Here is a 25309-nt window from a genome sequence, read left to right as displayed (position 1 = left end):
GGGGAAGATATTTGTATGTAGGTCTTGAGCTCTGAGGGAATAGATAGGTTGTAAATATATGTATATATGTATAAATGTTTTTGTACATACAACTTTTTAGCTTTGATACTTGATATGAGGTGACTTAGAACTTCTTAAGAGACCAGCTAGTGATTCTCCAGCATGACGAATGGAGAATCCACCAATGGGTTTTGTTTGTTTGAGAAAAGGCGTTCAGGTAAGACAACGCCCCATCTGATTTTCTCCAAAACTTTGATAAGTGTTTCTAAACGTTACTTTATCTTCTACTTTCTGAATACTAGATAGTATAAATACTTTCTGAATACTAGATAGTATAAATCTATCAACTAGATAGATTTATAGGTTCTGAATTTTGAATTATATCTGGCTATGTTATGTTTATTTTTTGTTAATCAACAAAGTATCAGTTTTCACTTTCCTATTCTTGCAGTTGTTTATAATATGTATTTTTTATTTTCTTCCTGTTTGTATCTCCTCTTAAAGGCTCTCTAACTGTATAGAAATACTACTAAGTTTTATAATTATAGTTAAGTAAATAACTATACACATTGAACACTTATCAATTTTAATTTCAAGGGTTTGAAACCATGAACCTTCCATTTTGCCAGGAATGTTAATAGAATGAATCAATATTTACAGTATAACTTTTTTTCTGTATGGTGCACAAAATCTTATTGATTTCCTAAACATCTGGTTACCTATAAAAATACAGCAAGGAATAATATTTTTGGAAACAACCCCCTCCAAAATTCCATTAAATGTTTATTTGACATTAGCCTCTTCTCTTAAATTCTTTTGCATTGCAGAAATTAAGTAAACAGTAACATGCAATGCTCTGCCACCAAACCAACCAACCATCCAAGAATTATAACTGGAATGTTTTCATCCCTGTATACGTCCTGTGCATAAATCTGACATTTATATGAGAAATTTGTTTTGTCAATTACAATAACCCCAAACCCAAAAAGAAGGTATATTTCAGACCAATATTTTATCAATTGCCTTGTAGAAATAGACCTGTCTGTTCAATAAGAAATTTAGTGAGGGGAGAGATGATTTGTTTTGTCAAGGGGCTGGTATTTTGTAGATTTCTTTACTTCATGGGATGCAGGTTACGGCTGTCCTTGAAACATATGTCAAAAAGCCTATATGTTCTAGAACATGTTCTAATCAAATGGGGGCAGTACAAATCATAAACATAGATGTTTTAATTATGACCTACACATCTGAAAGGGAAGAGTAAGATGTTAGTATATTTATTCATGAGACAGCAAATGAGTTCATACCATTTTGGGATCCTTTCAGAAGCTATATATATAGTATTTGAAATTATAATTGTATAAACACCCATTTTTCTTTACCTAATAGTTTTGAAAATATGCAGTATGAAGGGATATATATTTTCTGCCAAGTGTGTTCTATAGCCGTTTCCTTTGAATTTTATAATAATTGTCAATATAGTAGGCAGGAACAAAAATATCAGTTTAAGAAATATGCTGGAATGATATTAATGTTCTGGTATGAAGGATCATTATCTGCAGTTTCTGGAGCATTCCACTCAGGTTCCTATTCAATTTGTCAGTAGCTATTTAAAAAACCTCATTTTATTTATATTCATATTTACTCATTTTGTATAGGTAAACTACAGATATTAATTACAAAACAATGCTTCTTTTCTGGCACAGAAATTGGTGATGTTTGTAATGTCTCAGATTACATGACCCTAAAAGTGAAGAGGTTTAGCTGTGTGTCCCTTAGCAAATTATAAATGTGATACTGTTTTATTACATTAATACAGCCCATGGGATTTTGGTAGTGATATAGAGTAGGGCTTTTCAACCGGTGGTACACATGCCACTTGTGGTATTTTGCCACATGGCAGCTGGTACGTGATTGCTAGCCAAGTGTAGCAGGGCAGGGGAATGAGCCAAAGTGAGCCAAGCCTGAGGGAGAGGCAGCTGCAGCTGCAGGACTTTCTGGGTTTGGCAGAAGCCCCAGGAGCTGGCAGGGCTCCAGATGATTGGTCCAGATGATTGGCGCTTCTGGAAGCAGCTTGGAGCTGGAGGTGAACTGAAGAAAAATGGGGGGGGGGGAGAGGAGAGGCTATAAAAGAACCTGGTTTGTGTGGGAGAAGGGGGAAAAAGACATCAGGAAAGGTTTAATCCCTTTAAATAAATGTAATTACTTTTACCCCCTTTAATTGAGTCTGTCTGTGGCTTTTAGAAAGTTTTCTTTGAAGGTAAATGGGCTTAATTTAAAGCTAAAGCTTTTCGCAATTGCCTTTCAGTCAAGAATGGCAACATTGTGACATGTGACACGCCTGAGGCAGCTTAAAGAGAAAAAAAAACCACAGGTAGTTTGTGTTTCTCTATTTTCTTGCTTTGCACTTGATTCCTGTGTCATTAAGGGTACAGGGAAGGAATTGGAAAACCTCAGAAGAGCCAACCAGCTAGCTCAGGAGTCTACAAAATTAGCAACTTTAAGACCTGTGGACTTCATCTCCCAGAATTCCTCAACCAGCCATGAGGGCTGAGGAATTCTGGGAGTTGAAGTCCACAAGTCACAAAAGTGCCAAGTTTGAATTCATCATACATTTGTCAGTGCAAAGGGAAAGTGATTCAGCAAAGGAATAGCCACAGAAGAAATTAAAACTGGTACTTTTTACTTTTTTTCTACAGTTTGTAATATTTTATTAGATTATAGAATAAAATACAGAAATACAAAAGCAAATAGGACACTGTGGGGAGGAAAAAGGGGGGAAAGTGAGGGGGAGAAGGGAAAAAGAACATACTTCCTCTGTTGCAGTAGAAGGAAACATTAACATTGAACCTCAACTTTTTACTTTTCCATAATATTATAAACTGGCCAATTCTATAACAACAAATCAATCTAATCAGTAACACCCAAAATTCCCCCCCCCCTTTTTTTGACACCTTGCTAAGCACTGGTAGTACTCAAATATTGTCATGTCCTAAAAGTGGTACAATCTGTGAAAAGGTTGAAAAGCCCTGATATAGAGTGTAAGAAAAGGAAAGCCAAGCATCATCTTAGCCTACACAGGTTTAAATATGTTCCACCTTGATAAATATTTCAACGAAATCAGTGAGATTTACTTACAAGTAGAATTATACACTCAAATACTATTTAATATAAGATAAAATATATTCTTCTGTAGTATTGCAGTATTTTCATTTGTAGAAACAAATTTTCATTTGTAGATTAGATTCATATAATTAATATATCATTGGGGATAATACTATTCAATTTTACAACTTAGATGGATATACTATCTAAAATAAAAATTGTTATTCATGCATACAGACGTATATACGTATTATAAAATCTATACAGCATTTTAAGCATGGTAAATGGGTGGTAGATTTACAGCTTTTTCATTTTTCCTTTTAAAAGTTCAGTGATAGGAAATACCTTTGTTATTACCAAGTCTTAAAATATTTTCAAATATTTCCATGAAAGTATTTTGCAGTGTTGAATATAATATAAATGGACTGTTTTTGAATTTTTTTACTGAATTTTTCTTTCATATTAAATATTTTATACGTTCAAATATTTATAGCCTACATTAAACTGACATGGCATATTTTAATCCCTTTTCTTTTTTACCCGATATAAATCAGGTGTACTTGGTCTGTCAACTTAGGGTAACAATTTCTAATTATTTTTTTCCAGAAGAATTGCATTACTGATCATATTCTTGGGTCTGTAAAATATTTTGCCCCTTCAAACTTGAATGTTCACTGTAAAATATGATTTAATATATAGCCTATAAATTATAGCAAGGTTTGATAACTTCTATAGGCCTCACCATTAAAGAAAAGCAATATTTCATCTTTTCTTTCTTAACTTGTGATTCATTCCATTGTATTTCTCATTACATAATTCTGAAATTCTTCAGATATTTCTGGAACACTTTAAGATACTTAAGGTTCTACAAGAATAATCATACTGTAAATTCAGATTTGAAGTGCCACTTTCTAGTATAAATACAAACCTGATAATTTGGATGAAAGCTATTAAAATTTGTATTTTATTTTCCTAGGGTTTTTTTTACTATTAAAATAATAGTAAATGTTCAATGTTGTAACTGCATCTATCAGTGGAAAGGACAATCCTACACCTTTGCATGTTTCTCAGTCTGTTTTCTTTGTCTTATTTATTTATAATCTGTACCACATTCATCCAGTTAGCAATACATAACAATAAAGCCATTATATAAGAATAATAAAAAGAGTTGTTAATTGTTGGGATATTCCAGGCAATATTTGCAGGATATGCAGTGGGAGTGAAGAGAGAGGGAAAAAATCAATTGCATAAGTGAATATTTACACACCTAAAAAGAATTAGAGCTCTAATTTTTGTATATGGCTTTGTAAACTCATTTAGTGTTGTTTGTGAATATTTTTGTTACAAGTTGTTTGTTTATAAGGTTTTTTAAGGAATAAGCTCTGTCAGTTTCTCCAGCACTGGAGACATAGAATCCACCAATGGGTTAACTCTGCCTTCCTGCCCATTAGACCAGGTCAGCCAATGTCACTCCCGTCTTGGGGTAGCCACTCCCCATTCTTGACTCGGTCTTCAGCCCAGGTGGACGTGATAGTTTTGGCTCCCGGTCTAAGGCAGGTAATAGAGGCTAAAATATTGGTGGATTCTACTCATCCCATACCACAGTTATTTCTACAGCGCTGGGAACAGCGCTGTGTAAAATAACTGTGGAAGGCTTGGGGAGGTGGGTCTTTCTTTCTCAGACCTGCCGTTATAGCTGAGGTCTCAACTCACCCCAAGGGAAACCCCTCTCCAGCTGCTCAGCCCTATAGTCATAGCCTACCCAGCCCCTGGGGGGGGGGGAATTTCCCTCTACTTTCCCTCCACCCTTCATTTTCAGTTCCCTCTAAGGGAAATCTCTCTCTCCAGCTGCTCAGTGTGGCCGTGGAGCTTCTCCGAACGGGGAGGGGGTGAGGATTTCCGCTTTCATCTTACCTCCTGTGTCCGTTGCTACAGGACGACGGAGAACCGGCGGGGAGCCGGGGGGAGCATGGAAGTTCAGCTTATGTCATCCCTGAGCCGAATGGTTCCCCACCAAGGCTATTTAAGCTATTTAAGCGTCCCAATCTTGGTGGCGATGTTCCGGTCGCCATTTTCAAAGCCGGGGCACGTGAAAACAAAGAACATCCGATTCTTGTCTTCTTCCCTCAAATCTCCCACCACGAAGGCGGAAGTCCTCCTCCCTTTTGCGCCGAATCTCTGGCAGCCGAAAGGGACACGTCTGCCTTCTTCCTCTTGGGTCACATGGATCTAGCCCGGTTGCCATTTTAACGACCGGGACAAGTGTAAGGAAGTTAAAGTTAAGATTAAGCTTCCTTTAGGAGCGAAAAGGCATCTGTAGCAGTGGAAAGCTCTTACCGGCTTACCTAAATTTCTGGCTTCTTACGGGGGAGGGGAGGACCGTGTGGTCGCTCAGGCTAGCGTTAGCGATCCCATTATGCCACCACTTCTCCCCCTTCCGTTGTTTCGTACATTCTCATTTCCCTACAAACGGTTGCCAATATTAACACAAAAAAATCAGATAAATAATTAAATAATAATAATACTAATAATAATAATAATAATACCCTGATAATTAATACATTGCCCAACCCTGGTGCACACTACCCTGACCGCATCTCCCTATATTTCAGCCCCATCCGCTGCAACTGGGTGAACGTAAGAAGGGCCAGACCCCAAAGGGGTGGGACAGCAGCGATCCCTTTACCTGTCAGGAGAGCAAGACGACCACTCCCTGCTACACCTGCTCACCCATCTTGCCAACTGATCCCGTGCCAGAGCTCCCTCTCGGGTCACTGGGATAGCTCACCTAGGATGGAGGAGTCCACGGTGTCTCAGCCCTTCAGCATCGCCTCCCCTCCCACCAACTGCAAAAGACAAAAATCCTCCAAACAGGAGGCAGCAGGCAGGATCAAAGCAAAGGCCAAGTCCATTTCTGGAAGAAAACCTTCCAAGTTGGCTGAGAAACAGGCTAGCAGAAGGCACCAGGTCCTGGAGAGAGAATTCTCCAAGGCACAAAATTAAGCCAAGGCAAAAATGGAGCAAACAGAGGAAACAGCCTTTGACCTTCCCTTGGGACCTTCCATCCAAGAAGTATGGTTCCCAGAGGGGTCCTTCCAGATCTCTGAGGTAGGTCTCTCTACATCTATACCTGAGGCCATGTTCACACCCACAGTGGCAGGACTCAGGGGGACAGAGTCCGAGACCAACCCATCCGAGGATTGTCTGCAAACTCTAATTGAGCAGACAGTCCTCTGAATGATGTTAACCGAGAACCGAGTCCGTGATGGCCATGCCCCCAACCAGGGCATGCCGCGTACCAGGATTCTCCCTCCCCGTCACGGTCCTTCCTCAGTAGGGAATCCTCCCCCACAGAGGATGACCAACACGACATGTCATGGTGGGAGGAGGAGGACTCTCCTCCAGACCCCCCTCCATTCGGAGGGGTATTCAACCCTGCCTTTTTCCTGCCTCTGCTCCAGAGAGCCAGCTCAACGGCAAACATTGGCCCGGACCACATCCCTCAGCCAGAACCACCGCCCGGTTCAGATCCATTGTTTTTAGAACCTGTGGTCCCCTATCCCCTATCCAACACTCTTCCAAAGTACCATTAAGAAACAACGGACTTCACCGGGCACTTTCCGCACTCCAGGGGAAACAGACAAGAAGTTGTTCAGCATAACACCAGAACAGTCAGAGGACCTCAAGGTACCAAAGGTAGACAAGCCCTTTGGATTCCTCTTCTTCCCGTCTGCAGTGTCGGGAGGCATGGCGGAGGTATTGAAGTCCGACGACAAGAGGTGGGAGCTCACATTCCGCAGGACTCACCAGGCGGTAGCATGGGCGGTAAGAGCTGCCACCTGCGCATCCTTTTTTGCAAGGACCTCCCTACTCTGGAACTCCAAGACAGACTTCCTCAGGAGGAGGTACAGACACAACAGGACCTGAGCAAGCTTGCTGCAGCATCAGAGTACGTCTCTGATGCCACACTGCATGCAGCCAGGTTCTCATCCAGAGTGATAGCATCCAACGTCTCAGCATGCAGGATGCTATAGCTCAGGCACTGGCAAACTAACCCAAAGGCCAAGTGGCGACTAGCCATGGCCCCCTACCAGAGTGGGCTATTATTCGGAGAGGCTCTGAACCCTTACCTGACTGAAAATAAGGACAAGCGAAAAGTATTGGTCCATTCCAGCAGACGGGCCGACAGATGTTCAACCCCATACACCTGAAGGCAGTCCTTTCGGGCGGGATCGGATTCGAGCTTCTCTCAGCCCTCCCAGCCATTCCGACCTTACATTCCTTTCACTCTCAGGCAAGACCGCCAACCGGACAGGTCCAGGCACCAAACCCAGATGCCCGAAGGTAGTCCTTTCGGGCGGGATCGGGTTCGAGCTTCTCTCAGCCCTTCCAGCCATTCTGGCCTTACATTCCTTTCACTCCCAGGCAAGACCGCCAACCGGACAGGTCCGGACCCAAACCCAGGCACCAAACCCAGAACAAGCGGCCCTTTCGGGGAGGGGGGACCCGCCAAGAGTAATCTCCATGATCCAAGCAGCCCGCCGACCGGCACCAAATCACATTTATGACTCCACATGGCGAAATTTCTGCAACTGGTGTGAGAAGCGAACACTCGAGATCTCGGGTCTAACAGTTCCAAACATACTAGAGTATTTGCTTGACGGTCTGGACAGGGGCCTAGCACTGAACACTATTCGCAGACAGATCACGGCGTTATCCACCCTACTCATCTGCACCAATTCGGTCCCCTTGGCACAGCATCCCAGGATTCGTGCATTTCTTAAGGGCGCCTCCAATGCAAAACCGCCCGTGGTTCACAGATACCCCACATGGGAATTACCACGGGTCCTTCGGGCTCTTACCAAGGCACCATTCGAACCCATCAAGTCTTGCACTCTGAGGGCATTATCCTTCGAAGTATTCTTTCTTGTCGCCATAACTTCAGCGAGGCGCATTTCCGAGCTCGCGGTCCTGTCGGTCAGAGAGGACCTTTGCATCTTCCATCAGGATTAGGTAGTTCTCTAATTGGATCCAACCTTTGTCCCCAAGGTTAACATCCCATTCCATAGGGCCCAAGAAATCGTCCTACTGGATTTCTGTGCCAACCCATCTCATGCCCTGGAACAACAGTGGCACACACTGGACGTCCCGGAGGCCACTACGATATTATATCAAACAAACGGCACCCTTACGCAAATCGGAAGCTCTGTTTGTTTCCTTTCACCACACCTCTAGCGGACAGAAGGTGTCCACCTCAACAATAGGCAGGTGGCTCAGACTGCATCGCGGAAGCGTATCAATCGCTTTCTCTACCACCACCAGGACAAATCACAGCGCATTCCACTCGCAGTGCGGCGACCTTCACGGAATGGGCCACTCAGGCCTCTATCAAGGAGGTTTGCAGGGCGGTGACATGGTCTTCGCCTTCCCCTTTCATTCGACATTACAAGATAGACTGTTTTGCCTCCGCGGACGCCTCCTTCGGAAGGAGGGTCTTGCAACAGGTAATCTCTACAAACACACCTTCGACCTCTTCTGTTTCCCACCCATTGGGACAGTGAGGCTTTGGTACGTCCCATTGGTGGATTCTATGTCTCCAGTGCTGGAGAAGGGGCGTTGGCTTACCTGAACGCCTTTTCTCAGCACGGAGACATAGAATCCACTCCCACCCTTAAAATCATTAAGATCATATTAGGGAACCAGGAGCCATCACGTTGAATTGTAGTCAGCTGCTTCGCCTTCGTCAAGAATGGGGAGTGGCTACCCCAGGACGAGCGTGACAAGTTGGCTGATCCAGTCTAATAGGCAGGAAGGCAGAGTTAACCCATTGGTGGATTCTACGTCTCCGAGCTGAGAAAAGGCGTTCAGTTAAGACAGTGCTTCTCAATTATTTTCTGTCATGCCCCCCTAGGAAGAAGAAAACATTTCGCGCCCCCCGCGCGACTGTAAAAATTTTTTTTCTGTACAGAGGACCGATTTCCGGGTCTAAAAGTCACACGGGCGGGTTTGGCCAATCAGGATAGAGCATCATGTCTATCCAATCGGGTCCTTTGCATGTGTCACGTGCGTTGGCGGTCATGTTGTCCTCCGCGTCGGGCTGCCGCTTGCGAGTGAGTCGGATGATCCGATCTAGAAATCCAATATGACAGTATTTGCCGAGGTCAAACAAGCCCCCCTTTATGGAGCCTCGCACCCCCCCTGGGGGGCGCGCCCCACTATTTGAGAAGCACTGAGTTAAGACAACACCCCTTCTGAATGTGTATATTTAACTTAATGTTAAAGCATACTGCAGATATCCAATGCTATGCAAGTGAAATTTCCTTTTACCTCTTCCTTTTTCCTCTCACTCCACATAGTATTTCTTAAATAAATAGAAACATTGCTGCTTCCTTTTTAGCAAAGCATTTGCTCAATAAAATTTAGTTCTTAATTAAATGCAACCTTATTATTAAGCTACTAGTCTGAAATAAGAAAGGAAGAGAGATATATTGCTGCTTCTTTCTGTATTTTTTTCCAGTGATCATTTAACTCTGCACAGTTAAAATAGCACTCTCATTAGCTATTCTTGGATTGTATGCATCCAAGAAATTTATTGAACAGAACCCTCTAAAACTTTCTGCAAAAGGTTATTTTAATTTGAAAAGAGAAATTATTAAATTAGCAGGAAATTGTTGTTCTAATAGTATTTATTTATTTCTATCTGAGTGTAAATAAAGACAAATGAAGTTTTGTGTTGGGTTGTTTCTTTGTTTTCCCTTTAACTTGCTTCTTAAAAGGTCTTCAATTCCTTCACTTTCTTTGAAACTGTTTATCAAATTTAGAGGCCACCTACCTCTAATTACTTTGGTAGCTTATAATTTAAAAGTAAAAAAAGACCATAAACTCCCCCCTCTCCCAAATTGTGGTGGAACTTTTTCTTTTTAACTTTGGCTTACTTTTATTCATGGAAAGCCCAGTAGGGCAGGAAAGAAAGTTATTGTCTAACTTTGACTATCCCAAGTAATGCCTGCATGGTGAAACCTTGATTTAATGGATCATTTGTTAGGGAGTGAAGGTGTCAATTAATCCCAAAATGTCCATTACATCTGAAAGTACATTATTTGCAACTATTACATTACTTGTATATAAATACAATGTAATTTAACATCGATTTGCATGAATCATCTGGACTGCTTGGATACTAAGGACTTATACATTATTTCAGGAAGATGTCTGGTTGAAGGTGTTTTTTTGGGGGGGGGGGCTGAATTGAGGACCTGCTAAATTGACGTTTTACTGTATTGTAGTTATGAGAACCAGCAAGGTTTAGTAGTTATGGTGCTGGAGTAAGAGCAGAGAGGTTCTAGCTCCTCCCTTAGGCATGGAGGGAAGCTTGATGATGTTGGGCTAATGGCTTCTTCTCGGCCCAAATCGGTGTCAGGCTCTGCAGTAAGACTGCTGAAAAACAAATGATTGGCTTCCCTATGAGAAGAAGGCGAGTCTGGTTTAGAATAAGCAGGCCCCGTGGCTGAGCTGGACACTAGTAGTATTTATGTTGCCTTGTATATTAGTTTCATGTTATGTGTTCAAACTACTTTAAAATGACATGAAGATACCGGCTGGTTGTGAATAGCTAAAAGTCCTCCATAAATATTAACAGACCTCACGAGAAGAAAGCATCTGGTAGTCTGGTTTCTTTGCTACATAATAAATCATACTGGAGAAAGATTTTCAAAGTGTCCATATAACTTCTATAATTTAAATGATAGTAAAATCAAATGTATGAAAAATACGTTTTGATGTTTCTTTTTCCTGTTCTGTCTCTCTCAGAACCAGATGTTGAGATTATGAGAAATTTTGCTATCGCTTTCATTTCTCTTGATTGCTTTAGTCACAGTGGAAGATAAGGACTATCCCTGTGCTAACTTTAGAGTATAGCAAATTATTATGTATAAAAGGTGTGAGCAATTTATGGGCCCTCTGACATTCTCCAGTACAGGAGATGGAGAATCCACCAATCCCTGTCTGCCTGCTCTTGAGACCAAGTAGCCAAAATTTGACATGCCCCCTCTTGCCAGGGGATCCATTCTTAACTTGGTCTCAGCTCTTGAAGACTCGTGTTGGCTTGGCTCTCAGCTATTTCAGGTTAGACAAGCAATTCATTGGTGGATTCTCTCTAAATAATTGGCTATCTTTAAATTTAGTTACTCTCCCTTACCAAATTCCCCATAGATACTGAGATAATTTAGGATCTCAAATCAGTTAAAAGGTGGGGTGTGGGGGGGAATCCCTTCCAGCTTCCCTTTCCGTTCCCAGGGCTCTGGGTGGGGAGAGGGGAAGAAGGCACTAGCAGAGACTGCTTGCTGTGCTTTCTCCCCAGCCTTCCCAGCTTTTCACCCCAATTTGGGGGAAAATAGCAAGCTCCAGACCTGGATTCAAATTTGAATCCAGATCGTCGGATTCTCCATCTCCTGTACTGGAGAAGGGGCGTTGGTCTTACCTGAATGCCTTTTCTCAGTACGGAGATGGAGAATCCACACCCACCCTAAGGTCCGTTAGGCCGTTATTAGGGAACTGAGAGCCAATACCTCGTCAACCTTCAGCCACTTCGCCCGCGCTAAGAATGGATCCCCTGGCAAGAGGGGGCATGTCAAATTTTGGCTACTTGGTCTCAAGAGCAGGCAGACAGAGAAAACCCATTGGTGGATTCTCCATCTCCGTACTGAGAAAAGGCGTTCAGGTAAGACCAACGCCCCTTCTGAAATTGGAATTAGATGAATTTTGGATAGTGCTCTTTTGATGGTGTTAAGTGCAGAAAGACGATTTGGCATTTCAGCCTTTAAAAATACCAAAATGGTTAAAAAAAGGAAACCACAGCTGTACTGTTTCCAATGATATGTCTGCATCCCTATATGGCCATTTGTGACTCTTCAGCGGATCAGGAGAATAGTTAGGAGCCCAGTCCCATCTTAACTATGGTGTACAGAGTAACTCCTAAGTTGGAGTAATTAGCTATACCTTTAATAGTAGCTTCCAGTTCTCTCTACGGTCCAATCCTGATTTAAATAAGAGTTTTCTTTTTTTAGGCTTTCTTTTACAACACCGAGGTTAAATGTCTTCTGTACTATTTGAGAATGATATGAATTAGTTCCATGAGTTCAAAAAGCAGCACCTTTCCTCCTTGGCTTTTTCAATTATAGCAGATCTCTTTTGAAAATGACAAGTTAACTCTTTGAATCCTGGGCATGTGCTACAGATTTGCTATAATAGCTGCACTATTGTGCTGCCATCTGGTAGTTTTGAAGAGTGACGTGTATATTTTTAATCTCAAATGTAGTACCAGATTTGTTTATTGTACTAGGCTGGAACAGATATTGGGACTATGTTAGCTGTTTGTTTCAGTTCATGTAGATGGTGAAAAAAAACAATTGTTTGCTCTGGATTGGTTGATTCAGGTGTGGAACAGTGCAATTTCTTGTCTTTAATTTAGTTTCTTGTCTTAGATCCACCAATCCGTTGTTTCATCTGATCTAATGACTACTGGAATCCTGCTAGCTGTACAGGTTTCCTTGTCTTTCTAACAGCATTAGGTGTGCATATTGGGATTTCGTTCAAGAAAAGAAGTAGATACACCAAGCTGAAGATGATTGGCTGCTCTTTTTTGACAGACAAGTGTGAAAAGGAAAACCCATTCGATTTCCCATTCATTCTGGATTGGTGGATCTGAAGCACAGAAACAGAGTTTCAGGTAAGAAATTCCCTGTACTAAATAGTGTTACAGATGTCTTTTTTTTGGTTAATCAAAAATGTTCTTCTGCATCAAGTTCTCAGAATGTTAAAACTTAAATTGTGACAGGTGTTCACAGTATGCACTTTTCCACATGGGTGGAGTTTATCAGTTAACATATCTCTTGACGCATAAAAAATTATTTGTGGGCTCTGAGTAAAATATATGGCTTTTTTTTAAAATGATCAAAGGAAAATTTGCCAGAAAGCTCTATTTTATGGCTTTGTTAGAGTAAAGATGAGCTGAATTTATAGTAAAAGAATAAGAATGTGCATAAGTGCTCTTTGTATATTTTTATTTTCTGATGGAAGCAACAAAATAACTAATTTTATATGCGTGTAAATGAATTGCAAGTCAGGATTGCATGATTCTGTAAGGAACCGAAGGAAGTGAAGAAAAAAAAACTTAGTTTTACTAAATAATGCTGGTTCATTGTTTTGTGAGTCTGGTTTAATACAAGCTTACAAGAACTCCCCAAAATTCATAGCACATAGCATTTTTACATTTTATGCTGCTCTCTTGAAAGATTTTCCAATATAATTATATTGTTTTATTTTCACTGGTTTGGGCAGTTGTTTAATGGCTGAATCTTCTTTTTTAAAAAAAAAAGCTTTTCTTATTTGAATAGTCACGAAGTTTTGGCATTTTTCCACAAAATCTCACAATATTTCATTTAGGAATATTATACTCTTATAGAGATTGATGACCTCATTAAATTTCAGTTATCAAAAATAGATCTTTTAACTCTTTTTTTTAAAGGTACTAGGGAAGTTCATCTCTGGTAGGTAGAAGCGGATCAAATACATCTCTTGTGTCCACAGAGTTAGTGTACTTATGTGATATTCATGTAGTAGACAGCATAAACAAAAGGTTGGGAGCTCTAATATATAAGAAAGGTGGCACATTTCATTATTTAAAAATGAAAGTTCTTTTGCTTAAATGGGCTAACTCAGTTACAACATTTAGAAGTTTTACTCATAATCTCATTTTAATGCTTACAGGAGAAACTGCTACCTGTATTGAAAGTATTTACAAGGATCATCTGGATTACTTACATACTTGGTATTGATGTTAGTACAGCATATGGCTTTTCTGTTGATCTCTAGTTGAAACTTAAGAACACGTATAAATCTAAATTGTAGGCATTTCTTTTTGAAGAAAGGAAAATTGAACAAGGCAGTGTATATACATTATATACTTAATATTTTTCTCATGCTGTTTTACTGAATAAAAATACCTCATAACTGCATATATTAAAAACAAATAAATTTGCTGTGTCATCTTTTCAGTAGAGCAGTATTTCTCTCTGATATAATGGTTGACAGCCAGTTTTGAAGTCATAAATATGTGTTTTGGTCAGTCTCTGCTATGAATTTTGGATATATCGCTGCTTTTATGGATGCGCCACCTTCATGTCATTGGACTACTAGTATTCCAGCACTTGACTTTTACGGCAAGGAAACTCCTATATGAATAATTGGTGTTGATAGCAGGACTCCTTCCATTCCAATCCTTGAATAATACCAAAGTTATTCTTCCCTTCCACTTATTCACATACCTTTTTTAAAATTGAATTTTTAAGATTATTATTGCCTTCATGGCCCTATCGGAAATCAAATCATGAAGGCCGACTTTCCTGAAATATCTAATTTATCCAGTTTATATCTAGATAGCACACAACAAATTAAGCCCCAATCTACAAATCTTACCATTGCTTAGTGTTGAGAGATCTGATCATCAGAGTCAAAGATATTTATTAATGCTTGTATGTGTGTACATACATAGGGCTAGAGCTTCCCATAACTTTGCATCAGTGCAGTTTATTTTAACTATTTTGTTCAGGCAAAGAGTTACACACTGAAAATGAGTTTAGGAGTAGAGGACTGAGTAAGTGAAGAACACTAAAAATAATTTTTCAAAGAAACTGATAGAGGAGACTTAGCGGTGAAATCTTAAAGAAATGGATCAACTATAATTGTGCCATTGGATTCCCGAGAAGTTGATAAAACTTGGTTTAGATTTAGACAAATAAATGATACTCGTACTCTTTCCATTGGAATTAGCTATGTGGTTAATTAAGAACTGCAATTAAAGGGGCTGGAATCCCACCGGCTAGGTTCATGTATGTGCAGCTGTGGTTGTTTAAAATATGATTTGTTGAACAAACAACTTCGGTCCTCAGAAGCTTAAATAATTCGTTGCATAACTCTGGTTGTAAATTGACTAAATACAGATTATGGATACTGACGTTGCTGTTTTCAAAAATTACATTAAAATCGAAACCAAATATAGCTTAATTTGACACATGAACCCTGCCAGAATTGTCTTTATCGTTGAGACCTGGTATTTTGATACTAAAGGGAACTATTAATAAATTATAGTTACTCAATGGGAAGACAGTAGAAATTAAGAGTAGAAGTTATAAAAAAGGATGGATTTTTAACAAATTGCACTTGCCAATTGATGTATTTATAATTTATCTCACATGTCACCTGCATCTACAATAATCCTCTCTTTCCTGGCCTTGCCTCAACCTCTCTAAAAATCACTCTATGCATCTGATAAATTTAGCTTCAGTTCACCAAAGCTTATGCCTTTTTATAAATAAAGGGGCTGGAATCCCTTTTGTCAAACAAAAAAGGTGCTACCAGGCACCTGATTTTTGGCTACCACAGATTAATACAGCTCTTTATCTACGGTATTCATGTTGCAAAAGTTTAGATTAGATGAAAACTGAAAATAGAACAAAGTACATTGTTGGCTTTGTGTATTTTTCTTATAGTCTTAAGTACACTTTGATAGATTTGATAGATATACTTGGATTTTTCACACTGGAAGCTAAATGCAAGACGGATATTGAAATATACTGCTTAAAATGCTTTTTGCAGGAAATAGCCTAAAATATTCATATTGAAGGATTTGTGGCAGCAGGTATAAGTGCCTTTTAAAATTTAATGATGTAAGTATGTAAAAGGAGAGGAGAAGTAGCAGCATTTGGAAATAACACTAAACCAGCGCATATGGTTTATATAGCTTAGCTCACATGTGGATCAGAACCTTCCATTTAAATTAACTGCAGTTAATCAGATTTACTGAGGTAACACAACCTGTGGTATATGGCTTGAAATTGGCTTGCACCTATTAACTGTAGTTATATTCAGGGCTTTTTTTGTCATAGAACGCCCAGAACGGAGTTCCGGCACCTTTTTTGGATGGAACCTTGTAGGATAGACAAGGCGGGTTGCATGACATGTGTGAGTTCTGGCACCCTTTTTTTTTTTTTAAAAAAAAAAAAAGCACTGGTTATATTTATCCATTGTATTGGCTGACTAATGTGAAAGAAAGTATACACATTATTGTACACCAGAGGACATTGTTGTTGTTGTTAATTGCGAAATCGTGTCCGACCCATCGCGACCCCATGGACAACGTTCCTCCAGGTCTTCCTGTCCTCTACCATCTTCTGGAGCCCATTTAAGTTCACGCCTACTGCTTCAGTGACTCCATCCAGCCATCTCATTCTCTGTCATCCCCTTCTTCTATTGCCCTCAATCTTTCCCAGTTATATAGAGGACATAGCAGTCCATAAAACGTTTGTAGTATAGATACTATAGGTTGACTGCTATAGTGTAATAATGTTCTCTTTTAATATATAATTTAATATATAATTTAGATTATTTGAACGGTTGGATGGCCAAAAAATTTGATTCCAAATTATACAGAATTAAAATAAAAAAGGACTAGGGGTAATTCCAGAAGGATCTCCCCAGGCTAGGAGAATGAAATTGAAATGGCAAAACACATATACCCACACTTATGTGGGTGCAACAGAAAGAGTTATGCAGTCTTATCAGCTGCTAACTAGATAAGGGATCTTGGAGGGTAGGATGAATAGCTAAATGCAGGTAGTCCTCAACTTACAACAGTTCATTTAGTGACCATTCAAAGTTATAATGGCTCTGGAAAAAAAGTGACTTATGACCATTTTTCACACTTAGGACTATTGCAGCATCCCCATGGCCACATGATGAAAATTCAGACACTTGGCAACTAGTTCATACTTACGATGGTTGCAGTGTCCCGGGATCATGTGGTCCACTTTTGGAACCTTCTGACAAGCAAAGTCAGTGGGGAAGTCAGATTCACTTAACAACCCGTGTTGCTAACTTAACAACTGCAGTGATGCACTTATCAACTGTGGCAAGAAAGGTCATAAAGTGGGGCAAAATTCACTTAATAAATGCCTTATTTAGCGACATAAATTTTGGGCTCAATTGTGGTCGTACGTTGAGGACAGCCTGTAAATATATTTCCAGGAAAGAAAAGAATAAGCTACCATACTTGAAACATTGAATGTTGTTACAGAACTAGAAGAGGGACAGAAAACTGCTACCAAAGCAACCAGAAATCTGAAACGGTCATCAGTTGTGGAAGTAATACGACTGGGAAATCTTAAAAACAAAATAAAATACAAATTGGTGAGGAATTACAGAAGCTGATCAAACAGATTTAGATACAGGTAGTCTTTGACTTATGATCACAGTTGGGACCAGAATTTACATTGCTAAGCAAGGGGTTTGTTCAATGAGTGGAGCCCAGTGTTATGACTTTTTGCCACAGTTAAGTGAATCAGACAGTTGTTAAATGAATCTAGCTTGCACCATTGACTTCGTTGTCCAAAGCTGGCTGGGAAGATTGCAGATGGCAATCCCATGACCCTGGGATGTTGCAATCATTGTAAGTACATGCCGATTTCCAAAAAACCCCAAATTTTGATCATGTGACTGCAGGGGCAATGCAATGGTTGTAAGCGTGAGGACTGATCATAAGCCATTATTTTCAGTGCTTTTGTAACTTTGAACAGTTGCTAAACGAATGCTTGCAAGCTGAGGATGATCTGTTTGCAGAATAAAGCTCAGCATTGATAGTTTTTTGACGGAAGGATGAACTTCACATACTATCCTCTCTATACTAGCTCCTAGGACAGATATGTCAAACACGCGACATCACGTGATGTCACGCAATGTATCAGGACAGTTTTGCCATTGCTGGCAATGGAGTGGGCGCGGCTTCCGCCTGACCCATCTGGCCCATGGGCCAGCAATTTGACACCCCTGCCCTAGGACATACGTAGGTAGATACTATTACGTTCCTCTGCTGTTTATAGATTTTTCGGGTAGAATTAGATTGGGAAAGCTTGATTCTAGAACTTATATGTTTAATTTTTTTCATCAACAGTGCTTCTAGTGCTTATAAGAACACTTTATTGCTACCAGGGGGATGATATGTTTCACCATTTTTAACAGCATAGGTACACACACATACACACACACTGGTTGGCTTTTGTATTTGGATCTGGAATTTTCTCCTAGGTCAGACTAGCAAAGATGTTATGGCTTCCTTCTTCCTTTTCACTGCACCTTTGTTTTGGGCCCATTGTGATCTGGATGAATTGAAGGAAGGACCCTTTAGATTGGTATCCTTTAGATTTCTTGGGCAGGATTACAGCTGTGATACTCCCAAGTGTGAGTGGAAAGAATTTCAGTTTAATACTACCAAGGATAGCAATTTGGGAAAGACTGGACAGGTGGGCAATTGCCCCTGTCTTATTAAAGAAGATTTGGATGTTTTCAGGTAATTATCTAGAATATTTTAAAAAGTAATTAAAATAGATACTTAGGTATCAAAAGTTATATGGATAAACTTGAGTTTTTTGTTTTTTTTTCTATAATTAGATTACGCTGCTCCGGTTGCAGCTCTTTAAGGGAGGATGTTTGATTCCTTTAGATCCCTGTTTCTGTATTGAGGGCAGAATGAAGTTGGACTGCGATTTAAAAGAGACTTTTTTCTTGAATATTTAGATATTGCCAACCAGATGGCAGAAACTGAATATCTGATAGCACAACTATTATTTAACTGTCATAATTTGAAAACAAGCATTCCTGTAGATTGTGATAGTACTATGGTATATATGTGTATATAAAAACATTGGATTGGATTCAGATTGCCAGATGTCTAGTGGAAAAAGGGAATGCTCTTTCAGTCAGTTCTTTTGCCACCTGCATTCTCCTCATGCCCCCCCTCCCAGACCTGCTATGAAGGTTTGAGAGGCCTTTTGAAATAGCTGTGTAAAGTTGCACTGGAGAGGAAAGGAGAAACCAGAAAATATTTCCCCCACACCAGGGGGGTCAAACGCAGAACGTCACGTGACGTGTCGTGACGTATCACAACTTTTTTGTCATTGCCGGCAATGGGGTGGGCGCAATTTCGCTATGATGCATCTGGCCCACGGGCCGGCAGTTTGACACCCCTGTCCTACATCTATTGCTTCATTTTGATCCCTTTTATCAAATTGCCAGTGCCAGCTGTAAAAAAAAAAAATTAATGCAACCCTCTACAGTTTATTTATTCTTTATTAGCCTGTCTCATTGGCCAAATCAATTTGTACACTGATTAATAAAGCTTCATAGCTAAAAGAGTCTGGGATCTTCTGAATATAGAATATATTCTTTATCAGTGAAGTGTACATTGTTGCATCAAACTTTTAAACAAATTTAGACAGTATGGTAATTTCCACGTTAACAATTTTGGAAATGCAGTTATTAGAGCCAATTTGTTAATATTTTTTAGTCCTACAGAGGCAAAGCCCTTACATAACATTGATGCTATATTAATGCTATCTCATTTTTTTATCCTGAAACCGAGAGTCTCCTGATTGTCTTGACATTTGTACTGCATCCTTCATTGTTTTTTAATACATAAAAAAGTTTATGGAACTTTTGAAGTTATATTCATATGCTGCTATTTCCTATATAAAGCCAAGATGCCCTTTTTTTATACCAGTAACAAACTCCTTTTTAAATTCAAGTTCTAGGACAGTGGTGGCGAACCTATGGCATGCGTGCCAGAGGCGGAACTCAGAGCCCTCTCTGTTGGCACGCGTGCCACTGCCACCAGCAGCAGATCCATCAGGCCCCCACCGCCACCTGGAGCAGGAACACCGCCCAGCATAAAGCTTGAGTAGAGGTGGTAGAGCAGAGGTCACCAACCATTGTCGATTGGTGGACTGGAAGAAAAAGGAGGGGGAAGCATTTTACTTGCGTGCATGCGCACAAAGGGCCGCGAGCATCAACGTACTGCAAAGGGGTTGGGCTAGTGCCTGCATGATACTCATTAGTCCTGCCCTGTTCTTAAGTGGTGCAGCACCTTGTATCTGCACCCCATGGTGCGGCGGTGGCCATTTTTGCGCCTTGCAGCATGGTAGCCCATTTTTGTGCTCCTGGTTTTTGCATGCCAGAGGCAGCACTCAGAGGAGCCTCCCTGCCCCCCCCCCCCGAGGGCAGCACAATGCTGTTGCGGCCCTGGCACTTTGCAATAAATAAGTGGGTTTTGCGGTTTGGGCACTTGGTCTCTAAAAGGTTCGCCATCACTGTTCTAGGACTTATATGAGGACTGAGCTGGGGGATGATATTGAAAAGAAAATAGATGCATAGATCATTTGCAAAGCAGTTTTTGGTTTATGCTACTCAAGCTGCAACTTGCATTAGCACAAACACTTGTTTTTTTAAAACCTAAGTGGTTTAAAAACAGGAAAAACAGGCAACTTGTTTTGGGAAGAAACTCAAATTTAAATAGTTTTCTTTAGTATCACCTTAATTTCAGATGCTGTAAAAGTTCAGTACAGAATTGGAAAGATAGTTAAGGAGCCACACATGTTATCTTTAAGAAACCCATAAACCATCTTGTTATGCTTTGAAATATTGGACTGTGCTCTTGATAAATTGTTTGTAGAACTTGAATAGGATGGTAGGATAATACAAGTCTTAACATATATCATCTTTTAAATCGCAGTAGAGATTTAAAACTGACAGATAAATGTCAACAGTTAAAATTGTTTTGCCCATACACAATAGATAAGAAGTCAGTACGCCATATATTGCTAATATTTCTGGATATTTCAGATCCAATTGTCAGTTGCAATAACTCATTTTTCTTTAAATGAGAAAAAGCAGTTCCTCATAATGAGAATACCAGACATCCAACTAGAATTATTTAAAGGTGTTTTTCAAAGATCACCTTTCCACCTTTAATAGCACCTATGCAATCCAGTAGTCATAAATATTTTCAGTAGTCAAGCATTTATGATTAAGTGTATTTGATTTGAAATGGATTAATAGAAATGGTTAAAAGAATCACGCTCAGCTGAACTTTTGGTTCACCAGCAAATAATTTTTAGTATTAAATTTAAAAAAGATATTTTATCCACGAAACATTGAATCAGATCCTTAGCTAGACATATTGGAAGGGGAAGAGGGGAGACGATAATTTTGTACAAAAAGTTAGAATTCAGAAGAATGCCCTGAATTCCATTTTCCAAAGTTGGACTTCCATTTACTACATTTTTGAGCTGATGAATTGAAGGGGATTAACCCAGTGGAAAAACAATTAGGTATTCTTGGGGAGCCTCGTTTACTAAAAAAACTGCTGTTTGGCATTTTCTATTTTGCCAGGAAACATCAATGGGCTCCCTGCATGGTGTTAGTTAGATTTAAGCCTCAGCAGAGTCCATTTGAAAAGCTAATCAAGACTGGGAGGATGAAGAACTTTCTCTCATGGAATTTCTAAGCCCCAAATGAGAGATTCTAGCCTCCGAATGAATTGCGGTTCCTTGAAAAAAACAGTTTTTCACACCCCTAATTATGACCAACTGAAGATATATAGATCTCAGAGTGTGACTGACATAGAATCCAACCCCAGCTTAGAATATGGTTTGGAATGTGTAGTTCATGCATGCAATATAGTAGCAGGGTTCTGTGGCTAGGACCTTTTGATTTAATGTTGCCAGTTGCATACTGTTGGTTAATTACGTATGCATTTTAGTATACTAATAAGTTACCTGCGTTCAGTAACTTGTGGCCTCTAACTGCTTCTTCTCTTCCTTCCTTTTTGTCATCCTGCAGTGTTCTGTGCCAAGGTCTTTGTGGCTAGGCTGCTCCAACCTGGTAGAGAGCATGTGCGCACTGAGATGCCTGCAGAGCATGCCCAGTGTCAGATGTCTCCAGGTGCCTTTCTTCTTTCTTGTTGTAAATGTGTTATGCGTATGCTGTGGTCATTGTTAAAATCTCTCTGGATTCAATTTAAATTGTATCAGTCTTCTGAATGTTTTCTGTATGATTCTCATTAGTTTATGCAGGAGTCTTCCTTAAGAGGGCTCTGTAGGATGCACTCTTAGTCTTAACTAAAAACGGTAAGCATTTTTGCTCTACCTGTTTCTTCAGTGCAAATGAAGAATGCATGTTGCCTATGTTCATTTTGTGTGTTACATGCTGCAATTATTGGAATAATGGATGAAAGGAAGTATCAAAATCTTTACATATAAATAAGCAGGTATAAATCAATTTAATATATACTGCTTTTGACAATATGCTCTCTAATGTACATACACACAAACAGAGAGAGAGAGAGAGAGAGAGAGAGAGAGAGAGAGAGAGAGAGAGAGATTTTAAAGAAAGGAAATTAGCTCTTTTAAATGTTAAACCATATAACATAATAATGACATGAAATCTGCTTAATTGGCCTGAATTTCTTTAAAATGGGAAAATATTTTTAATTAAATAAAAACTGAACAAACAATACACTTATTAGATATTTTGCTTTAAGTTGCAAATTAAGGTTTGTATAGAATTAGATTATTTAGGTTATTATAAAAAGAGCTGAATTAGTAAAATATTTTGTCTTATTCATATATTTGACATCTTATACATGTAATTTTAGCAATGGAATTAATGATAGGGTAGCATAGAAATGTTCTTAATTAGCTAAGTACAAAAAACAAAGAAAAATGCCTAAAATTAGAAACGAAGGGGTAAAGCTAAAAAAAATAAAAACATACAGAACATGCATTTACAGACATACATGTCTCAGTAAACTAAAGCCATTCATCCATGGTTGATTTTTATTAAACAATTCTGCAAAGAACTGAAAATGCTTGATCATTTTATGTAATAATGGGCTATTTTAAAATATGTCTAGTAAGCATTATCTGCTGCGAATTGCATAGATCTCACTTATTTAGATTTCACTGCACTGATTGAGTCTTTCCACAATGTGCCAAAGAATGGAACATTATTTAAGTAGGCAAAGAAATTGTCATTCTCCAGCACAGGAGATGGAGAATCCACCAATGGGTTTTCTCTGTCTGCCTGCTCTTGAGACCAAGTAGCCAAACTTGACACACCCTCTCTTGCTAGGAGACCCAGTCTTAACTTGGTCTCAGCTCTTGAAGACGTATCAGGTTTGGCTCTCAGCAGATAGCAGGTTAGAAAACTCCATTGGTGAATTCTCCTTTCCTTTAGTTATCCTAATATTTGACTAAAACAGTAATTTGGAATCCCCTTTAACAAAATTTCCCCACAAGCACTGGCCTCAGTGCTAAATCAATCTGGTCTCAAGAGCAGGCAGACAGAGAAAACCCATTGGTGGATTCTCCATCTCCGTACTGAGAAAAGGCGTTCAGGTAAGACAACGCCCCATCTTGAAAGTTGACCTGGAGTTTGTGAATATAGTGTGTACATACGCTTAAATTTGAGGAAGAACTCCTTCCTCTTCCTCCATTATTGAAAAGAATACTTGTCCCAACAATTTATCTAAAAAATTATTTTCCTAAAGTTATCTGAAAATGCATCAGTGCTTTCAGAAAAATAAGGGATTTGATTCATAAGGTGAACCTGAAGTTCTCTGTGCTGGCTGTAACTGTTTTCTGCAGATAATAAAGTGACTAGTAATAGTAAGAGAGTTTTTCTTTCTCATGAGTGAATTACATCCAGGTATTTGTAATTCTATTCTTAAGCAAAGCAAACCCTCTCAGTTAATACTCATTTTCTTCTGTGACTTTATATCCTTGTTAATGCTCTCCATTCTCAACTGAAAGGAAATATATTAGTAGTTCATCCTGAATGTTGTAATAAATACAATTTATTAAATAGACTATATGGTTATAATTGTGATACAGTTCTGCTGACTTCTGTTCAGTTAAGCCGCTTTTCAATCCCCAACATAACATGTAAAGTTAAATTCTCTGAAGCTGGGAGTCTATTCAAATGTAAAGTACATGCTGGAGAAGGAGGATGGGAAGTTCTTTTTTAATGAGTCTGACAATAATATCAGTTTTTTTGTTTTTTAAAAAACAGCTTTTTCTGGTATAGTATAAAAAACTGCATATCTGTGCTTAAACACAAATGAACTGTAGAATCAGAAATTGTATAATGGAACACCAAGACACTCACATAAATAAAATTCAAAGAAAAATCCCTTCAAAATGAATAATTGGGCAAATAATATCAGAAATAAAATGACGTTTTAAATGGGTATGCTACATTTCTGAGATACTGAGCATTGTGTTTTTCAAAGTCAGGGGAAATACTCAAAATATGAAGTTTTGATGGACCTTGGTGATTCTAACCAACAAATTTTAAATGGACTCTGGCGCCTAATTCAAATGTTTCGGAAGCTACATGTTGTGAAGAAGTTATTGGATAAGTCAAATTCACTTGGGATCGTTATTCCTAAGTCTACATGTTGATATTCTCTAATTTACTCTCTTACTGACTACTTACGGGAGGTGAAGTCTAACATATTCTTAATTGAACTATGAAAGGGAGGCTTCAGGATTATGATCCAGAATTCACCAAAACTTTCATCTCCATGAAATGTAATGAGAAAAAAAAAAAGCAATATTGGCCTAAAGAATTTTTTTGACAGCTTATTTATTGACCTGAAGTTATATTGCTATTAATTATCCTGGAGGGATTGATCAGTATAGAAAAAGAGTGGTAACAGTAATAATAAAATCCTACTTAGCTAATCCTTCATTCTACTACCACATGGATATTATCTGCCTCTGAGAAGAATCCTAGAAATTAGTTAGCTTTATTTTTCAAGAATATTTATTGTTTATATGCTTGTAAATTACTTTGAAAGAAAGTTGTTAACTAAAAGATGGGCTATAGACCATAGATACTAAATAAATGAAATGAATGACATGCTGAGAAAAGGCGTTCAGGTAAGAACGCCCCATCTATTGCAAATGCAGAAAAGTATGAATGATAAGGGAACTGCTTAATGGTTAAGGTAATGGGCTTAGAAACCAGGAAACTATTAGTTGCGTCTTAGGCATGAAGCCAGCTGGGTGATTTTGGCCCATTTCCTCTTTCTCAGCCCTAGGATGGAGATAGTAGTAAAGGTAAGATAAACCTTTATTACAGTCCTTGACTAACATGTACATATACACCCACGCACACTAAAAAGCACATTAAAAATGGCAGTTTAAATAAATTATATAAGTTAAAGAGGGGGAAAAGAGAAGAGTTGTAAGCATATCACAGAAATGCAGTTTCATTGGACAGTTTTGGTTGCCTCACTCCAGCAGCAAGACCGAAT

At 39.2% G+C, this 25309-nt stretch overlaps 1 protein-coding gene across 7 annotated transcripts in view; it reads left to right on the top strand.

The window, feature by feature from the left end:
• Positions 1-25309, top strand: part of FBXW11 (F-box and WD repeat domain containing 11) — a 105035-nt gene that overhangs the window by 6357 nt on the left and 73369 nt on the right. Inside the window, exons 2-4 of one of the 7 annotated variants that reach the window (XM_039329455.1) lie at positions 12753-12832; positions 13873-13933; positions 21832-21933. The exons of 1 other annotated variant lie outside the window; for it this stretch is intronic. In XM_039329455.1, the coding sequence (XP_039185389.1) occupies positions 21883-21933 (51 nt within the window). In that variant the 5' untranslated portion in view covers positions 12753-12832; positions 13873-13933; positions 21832-21882. Of the gene's footprint in view, positions 1-12668; positions 12833-13872; positions 13942-21831; positions 21934-25309 lie in introns of all 7 variants that reach the window. 5 more of the 7 variants (XM_039329454.1, XM_039329456.1, XM_039329453.1 and 2 more) reach the window with 5 other exon arrangements.

The sequence above is a fragment of the Crotalus tigris genome, unplaced genomic scaffold (genome assembly GCF_016545835.1).
Source record: "Crotalus tigris isolate CLP2741 ecotype Arizona unplaced genomic scaffold, ASM1654583v1 scf7180000024397.1630199, whole genome shotgun sequence".
NCBI classification, from domain to species: Eukaryota; Metazoa; Chordata; class Lepidosauria; order Squamata; family Viperidae; genus Crotalus; species Crotalus tigris.
Note: the sequence above shows the minus strand (reverse complement) of the source record. Positions and strands in the feature narration are given on the sequence as shown.